The 8276-nt window shown below is 44.8% G+C and overlaps 1 protein-coding gene across 1 annotated transcript; it reads left to right on the forward strand.

The window, feature by feature from the left end:
* The first annotated feature begins 5237 nt into the window (after window positions 1-5237).
* LOC106813180 lies at window positions 5238-7055 on the forward strand. Its single transcript, XM_014817248.1, has one exon. It carries the CDS (start codon window positions 5238-5240, stop codon window positions 7053-7055), a length of 1818 nt encoding a protein of 605 aa, XP_014672734.1.
* The last annotated feature ends 1221 nt before the right edge of the window (window positions 7056-8276 follow it).

Consider the following 8276-nt stretch of genomic DNA (forward strand, 5'->3'; position numbering starts at 1 on the left):
GTGCGGCACAGATCTTAGTTCTCGTGCCAAGCGGAGGCCTGCGGAAAACAAGAGAATGCTGCTGTCACCAGGGGGCACTCATGTTCGAGCGAAGAACTCCACTTCTTTATAGAATTCCAGTTATTTACATTGTTACACGTAAATGCTTAAATGTTTTCACTGTTACGCATAAACACATGATCCATTGTTATAAGTGAATATATGATTATTGTTGTTATTTATGAACATTCCAACGTTCCAATCTCATTTGTGAGAACTTCAATAATGTGTTACACTGTTGTTCGTGACAATTTCACTGACCTGTCGTCACACGCGTGCGTGCTTCGTGAACATTTTTCCATGTTCTGTCGTTGTTCGGTAACGTTTCAACGCTCCGTTGTCATTCGTGAATGTTTCTATGTATTCCGTCATCGTTCCAGAACGTTTCAATTCTCCGTTGTCATTCGTGAACGTTTCTACATGTTCCGTCGTTGTTCGCGAACGCTCGCTCACCTGAACAGCTGCGTGGTGGTTTCCTGGCACGGTGCGTCAACTGGTTCGTTAGAAAAACCTGCGACAGCTTTTCCTCTGGTATAGAGTTTGCTCCCGTAAACGTGACGAAACGTCCCAGTAATCCGCCCACAGCTCCGAAAGTGATCATGTAAACCTTTAACTACAATTCCCAAGGCAAGGTTCATATATACCATTAGTATACCAAAAAGCGAGACGTTATTTCTTTGGAAAATGGTTCAGCATCTAAATGACATCTTATGTTGAATGATGTGCATGTTCAGAGTTTAATACATTATAATTCTGTTTGAAGATTTCTTTGGTGCATGCTCAAATCTCTTTGTCATGTGGAAGAAGAAGCTATGCATGTCAGTGATAATGATCTGCAAGAAGCCACCAGTGCTTCCCTGCGCATGGAAACCAGACGACAGACTGTAAACAAAACATATATGAATCGCCTGAAAGACAACTTGAAGGTTTTGAACCTCAAGCTACGGAAGAACGTTGTTGGTGACGGGAACTGCTTTTTCTATTGCATTCTGGACCAAATGGAGCGTGTTGGGTTGGCTAATATACCAACTGCAGCCCAGTTGCGAAACGATGCGGTAGACTTCATAAATAATCTTGTAAGTGCGGTGGTAAGAGTAATCTAAGTAAGATTGATCAAATGATAATGATTGTACTTCTAGTGATTTCTGGGAGAAAGCAGCAGTATGGCAATTTAGAAGATGTTAAAGTCAATGATTTTTAATTATAGTGCAGCGGACAATCTCTCATATCATAAGAATTGCGCAAATCATGACTAAAGCATGAAATTTCTACCAGTGTTAGTACATGCCATAAGCTTCATTTTCAGATCGGGAGGTAAGGCAGATTTGTCCTCTGAGGACCGTGAGAGGTCAATGACCTCAAAGTATCAAAATATTGATGTTTGGCGTCATTGGTTAATGGTAAACATCTTTATGATGTACAAACCATGGTGTTGCTGCTTGTGAGAACGTGTGATATCATCAACTCAAAGACTCAGGTTTTTTAGTCATTTTACAGAAGCGTCTTTATTCTCGTGGCTTGCTTCGCCTCGCTTCGTTAAAACTGTATAAAACAAAGTATAACACGAATGCATAATAAATCAAGATATTACAATCATCATGACATCTAGCATCATTCTCAATTCGTGTTATAACTTACTAGTGTAATTTCAATTCCGAAAATAGAGAAAATAATATACGGTCATAGTTTCAAGTTCAATTTCTCCGACATAGTATACGGTAGTAGACAAGAAAATACCTGTCTTACGTAGGTAGTACATAAATCTCATAACAACTAACCTCCGTGCCTTCTTGATGTCGCTCACAAACAACAAAACCTACATTTTTCCTTGTCTTAAGTTCAGCCCACAGGCACGATAACCGTGTTGCAACCACATTATAGGTATAACCTGACAAACGGGAGTTTGCCACTAAATTCTACGCACAACAAGGAAACAGACATCGCCGAGCCTGCCTAAATTGCTTTATAAAGGTTAACATCCGGGTACCTTTGCAACAAGTGATTCACTCAATCGATCAACTTTTCCTATTCGACAACAAACTTAACATGGCTCCTCTAAATTACTGAGCTAATTTACCAAAACGCATATACATGTGTTGGAAAATCGATTGCCGTTCTGTATGTACTGCAATACAAGAGTTCGATCAGAACCTGAACACGTTCAACGCAATATATGCTTCTATATACCACATCATCTGCACATCTCATATGCATCATATCGCATGCATCGCATTGCATATCGCGTATCGCATGCATATCATATGCATTATAGGTAACGCGGCATCTGACCTGTTATTATTTAACCACAATTTTCAAAACTAAAAATTCTAAACGCAATCTATACCGTTGGCTCCTCGACGGGGAATTCTTCCTGGTCTTCTTTCGGTAACAATAATACCAACTTGTGGATCGGACGTTCTAGTTCGCTAATGGGTCCTGCACGCTTCCCCTTGTCGTCGATCCTGGGATCTCCTACGGCGAGTCTCACTTTGCGTACGCGACCGTCGACCGATGGAAAGACTTCGATGACCCTCGCTATAGACCATTGGTTTCTCGGCGCATTGTCGTCTTTGATGATCACCACATCGTCTACCATGGCATCGCGTTGAGGGCGCGTCCACTTCTGTCGAACCTGCAGGCCTTGAAGAAACTCCTTTTTCCAACGCTTCCAGAACTCATTTACTAGATGTTGCACTCTCCTCCATCGTTTTCTAGAATAGAGATCAGCACTCTGGAAGTTGCCCGGTGGAAAAGCAAGAGTGGCACCATTAAAATCCATCACGATACCACGCCTAGAACTCACTGCTGCTACCATCGCTGTCAGAGTAAAGACGTTTCTGGATGCAGAACTCAAGCTAGATGATGCTAAGCACATTTTTTGGACTGACAGCAAAGTCGTGCTTGGATACATAAAGAACTGTGAAAGACGCTTTCATGTCTTTGTAGCAAATCGGATTCAGCAGATCACGGACCATTCATCTCCATCACAATGGAGATATGTAGCCACGAAAGAGAATCCTGCTGATGAGGCATCAAGAGGGCTAACTGTACAACAGTTGAAGGAATCAAAGTGGCTACGAGGACCAGACATGCTATGGGAGGATGCGATCTCTAAAGAGACAGAGGAGAAGACAATTGAGGTACTGCTAAATGATCCAGAGGAAAAGAAGTCACAGGTACACTCGTTACACTCTGGAACTCAAAGCCTGGAATTGACCAGACTGAATTGCTTCTCTACTTGGTTCAAGGCTAAAAGAGCAATTGCGAATTGTCTGCTCTTTATCTCCAGACTGAAACAACGCTGTGAGAACAAGAGGCATCAACGAACTGGAGAAAAGGACGAGGAAGAGACTCCAAAGGTAGGAATCTCGGTACAAGACATGCATCTTGCAGAGATAGAGGTCCTGAAACATGTTCAAAGAGAGTCATTTCCAGATGAAATTCAGATCATAGAATCGGTGACAAAGAGACAGGACATTCCTGAGAGGATGAAGAGGCGTCACATAAAGAAAGTCAGTCGCCTCTATGGCTTAGATCCATTCCTGGATAATGACGGACTATTGAGAGTAGGAGGGCGGCTACAAAGAAGTGACGAGGCTTATGAAAGAAAGCATCCAGTTATCCTCCCTCAAGGACACCATGTGACAAAATTGGTGATTCTACACTGTCATGAACAGACCAAGCATCAAGGGAGAGGCATGACGCTAAACCGGATTAGAGAGAGTGGCTACTGGATACTTCGAAGCAGCATTCAAGTGGCCAGATTGATCAGAAAGTGTGTCATTTGCAACAGACTGCGCAGTTCAGTTCAAATGCAGCAGATGTCTGATCTACCATGTGACAGATTAACTCCCGCACCACCTTTCACGTATAGTGGAGTTGATTGTTTTGGCCCATGGATGATCAAGGAAGGTAGGAAGGAACTGAAGAGGTGGGGCGTCCTCTTTACGTGCATGGCCTCGAGGGCAGTATATATCGAGACTGTGAACTCCTTGTCGACTGATGCCTTCATACAAGCATTTCGTCGGTTCACAGCTTTGAGAGGACAAGTACGTCAACTGAGATGTGACAGAGGGACGAACTTTGTGGGGGCTGCCTCAGAGTTCAAAAGGGCATGGTCTGAGATGGACCATGAGAAAGTCAAGGACACCCTATTGAAAGAAGGATGTGACTATGTGAAATTCGTCTTCAATGTTCCCTCTGCGAGTCACATGGGAGGCGTGTGGGAACGTCAGATCCGCTCCATACGCAGTGTGCTGGAGGCCTTGATGTTCCAGTCTGGTAGACAGCTAGATGACGAGTCCTTGCGCACCTTGATGTGTGAGGCAGCTGCAGTTGTCAACAGTAGACCCCTGACGGTGAATCATCTCAGCGACCCGACGTATCCAGCACCTCTTACGCCGAATCATATATTGACGATGAGGTCTACGGTTCTCCTTCTTAACAAGGGAGGCCTACATCTTCATAAATTTGTCTCAAATTCTAGAGAGGTTCTAGAATCAGTTGATGAAGACGATAGAGCAAAGGGCATCAGAGAAATCAATCTACTCCACGATGCCTTGCCGCTGGAAAGAGCACTTGGAGTGCAATGGTGTATTGAATTAGATTCATTCAGCTTCAGGATCACACTGCAAGATAAGCCCCTTACTAGACGTGGAATCCTTTCTACTGTCATGTCCATCTATGACCCTTTGGGATTTCTTGCACCGGTGATTCTGGCAGGCAAGCAGATCCTCCAAGAACTGTGCAGAATATCAGCTGATTGGGATGATACTATTCCTGATGACCTAAGGGGAAGATGGGAGAGATGGAGAGCTGATATCATGGATCTTCAATCCATTTCTATCAAGAGATGTTACAAGCCAGATGACTTCAAAGAAATTGAGTCAGTTCAATTTCATCATTTCTGTGATGCCAGCTCGAGTGGATATGGACAATGCACATACATGAGGCTTACCGATACAGAAGGAAGGGTCCACTGTACGCTAGTCATTGGCAACGGGACTTCTACGTAGACGATGGATTGAAATCCTTACCATCTGTCGAACAAGCTGTAGATCTGATTTCCAAGACCAGGAAGTTGTGCGGATAGAATTGGCAACCTGCATCACTTGAACGATGAACGTGAGAATCAGAAGATCTTAGCCAAACTACCTGATTGGTTTATCTCACGTTGGTCTAGGAAGGTGTGCAATTGGATGGAAGTTCAAGGAGATTTCCCACCTTTCCATATCTTTGCAAACTTCGTGGAGGAAGAGGCCGAGATCGCTTGCTACCCCGTCACATCGCGACAGGGCTTGAAGGATGGAATGTCAGAGAGGATGAAATCATTCCCAGAGGTACGGTCCTTCCCGACGGCATCGAAGCCATCGTACGGAGATATGAGAGGAGCAGAGAGAAGGCAAGAATCAAGTTGCCTGGTTTGCAAGAGTCAACACTCTCTTGACAAGTGTAAGACCTTCTGCCAACAAGACATAGATGCACGAAAGAAATTTATCAGGCTGAAAGGACTGTGTTACGGGTGTTTGAGGGGAGGCCATATGACTAGGAATTGCAGACAAATGAGTACTTGTGCTGTCTGCAATGAGAGACATCCTACACCCCTTCATGGTGATACTTGGAGGTCATCGAGTTATGGAAAGGCTGATGAGAGGACTCGAGACAATGCGGGTTTGCCTAGTGGGATGCCGGGGCATCATTCCCGCTCTATGATGAATAAAACTGGGATCAACTCCAAGAGTGCGATGATTGTGCCAGTGTGGTTATCTCACCAAAGCCTTCCAGAGGAGAAGATGACATATGCTCTCCTTGACACGCAATCCGATACTTCCTTTCTTCTGGATTCGACAAAGGAAGCCATGGGACTTCAAGGGATTGATGTCAATCTTCGTCTCTCGACGATGTCGAGTCAGGATGAGAGAATTACGAGTGAGCGTATCGAGGGTCTTTCGGTGCGTGCTCACAACAGCGCCAGGAAGATTGATCTCCCACCTACATATACTCGAGACATCATGCCTGCCAACAGACATCACATACCAACATCGGAGATGGCTAAAGGTAGTCCACACCTTGCTGCGATAAATCACAATCTTCTACCTCTTCAAGATTGTGACATTGGCCTACTCATCGGGTATGATTGTGCAAGAGCGTTGGCACCCCGAGATGTCATCCCATCCTCCCAGGATGAAGGACCTTATGGCATACTAACAGACCTGGGGTGGAGTATTGTTGGACCAGTGCAGGGAGACTATGAGAAGAGTGAATACGATCCCATCGGTCATAGTCATCGTATCCTCACTTGCGAGATTCCAGCTGACTTGAAGGGAGTAAATGCACAGTCCAAGTACAGAGTTGCATTTACCCAAGCAATCTCTTTGAAGGAGGAAATCACACCATCAAGAGTGGCCAAGCTGATGGAGGTGGATTTCTCGGATGTAAGATGTGAAAGGGCTCCATTTTCACAAAATGACACGAAATTCATGGACATCATGAGAGAAAAGATCCATACCACAGATGATGGGCATTATGAGATGCCATTGCCCTTCAAGAAAGAGAAACCAGACTTACCCAATAACAAATTGGTGGCAAAAACGAGAATGGAGCACCTGAAAAAGAAATTTCAACAGAATCCGGACTACCACGGGAAGTACGCTGCTGTCATGAATACTCTAATCGAGAAAGGATATGCAGAGCCTATTCCAGATCACGAAGTAATTGATACCCCTGCATGGTACATCCCTCATCATGGCGTGCAGCAGCCTCAGAAGCTGAGAGTAGTATTTGACTGTAGTGCAAAATGCAAGCGAGAATCATTGAACTCTCATCTCTTGACGGGACCTGATCTCACCAACAAGCTAGTTGGAGTTCTCTGCCGTTTCAGAATGGAGAATGTTGCATTCATCTGCGATTTCACCAATTCCACCAATTCAGAGTCAACAAAGAGGACAGAAATTACTTACGATTTCTATGGTGGAAGGATGGAAACTTCAATGAAGAGCCCAATGACTATCGGATGAGAGTACACTTGTTTGGAGCGGCTTCATCTCCAGGATGTGCAAACTACGGATTCAAACAAGTTGCCTTTGATCATGCTCAAGAATTTGGAGAGGACGTGAAAGACTTCAGTAGTCATCAAAGTTCCGCCAAGCAACCTGCCATTTCCACAGAGGCACTTGGAAGTCTGTTTGAGCAGATGAGGATGACACGGCTTCCATTACCAGAGCCACCTATCTTCGCAGGAGATCCTCTGCAATATCCAGCTTGGACTCACGCGTTCAACATTCTAATCGAGCAGAGTGGGATAAGACCGATGGACCGCTTCTTCTAACTTCAACGGTATTTGAGAGGCCAACCGCATGAGCTGGTAAGAGGATACGCCTTGATTGGAGACGAAGGCGCCTACTTCGACGCTTTGGCCGCTTTGAAGAAACGGTACGGTGACCCCTTCATCATTTCGAACGCATTTCGTGATAAGTTGGAGGGATGGCCGAAGATTCAACCAAAGGACGCCTATGGTCTCAGGAGATTGTCGGATTTCCTACATCAATGTGTCTCTGCAATCAGTTAAAACTCCTCCAAATATTACAACCTACCATCAGCCAGCTGTCCAGTCCGAGTCACCATGGCTGAAGACTCGGTTCGGCCTTCCAGGGAATCGAAACTTACTGAGAAAAGTCTACAGAGTCAGTTGAACGTCAAGGTTCGTGACTTTCGAAGCTGCATCACGTCATGGCGGCGTGAAGCGAATCGTCTTCGAGCGCTGCTAGGAAATGAAAGTGAAATTGGAGACATCACGACCCACAGAGATGCTCTACAAGAGTGTGTTGACAAAGCAATCAATGTTCAAGAAGAACTCTCTGCACTTCGATTGGCCAATAACGATGACGACGACAGTCAGGAAAGACTAGAAGAGATCGAGGCTGATCATGGGGATATGATGAAACAGACGCTGGACAGGATTATGATTCTCAGAGGAGACAGTCCTTCATCACATGTTTCATCTAAGTCCAGGGCAAAGAAGTCATGTTCAGCAGCCTCTTCACAGAATTTGTCTAGCAACTGTCGAGAAAGGGTCACTGGCATGCCAAAAGTAGAACAGACAGATGCGAAAGAAAGAGTTTTGCCAGATCCGCCTTGCTGCTTGTGAGAACGTGTGATATCATCAACTCAAAGACTCAGGTTTTTTAGTCATTTTACAGAAGCGTCTTTATTCTCGTGGCTTGCTTCGCCTCGCTTCG

Source organism: Priapulus caudatus, unplaced genomic scaffold, assembly GCF_000485595.1.
Source record: "Priapulus caudatus unplaced genomic scaffold, Priapulus_caudatus-5.0.1 Scaffold736, whole genome shotgun sequence".
NCBI lineage: Eukaryota > Metazoa > Priapulida > Priapulimorpha > Priapulimorphida > Priapulidae > Priapulus > Priapulus caudatus.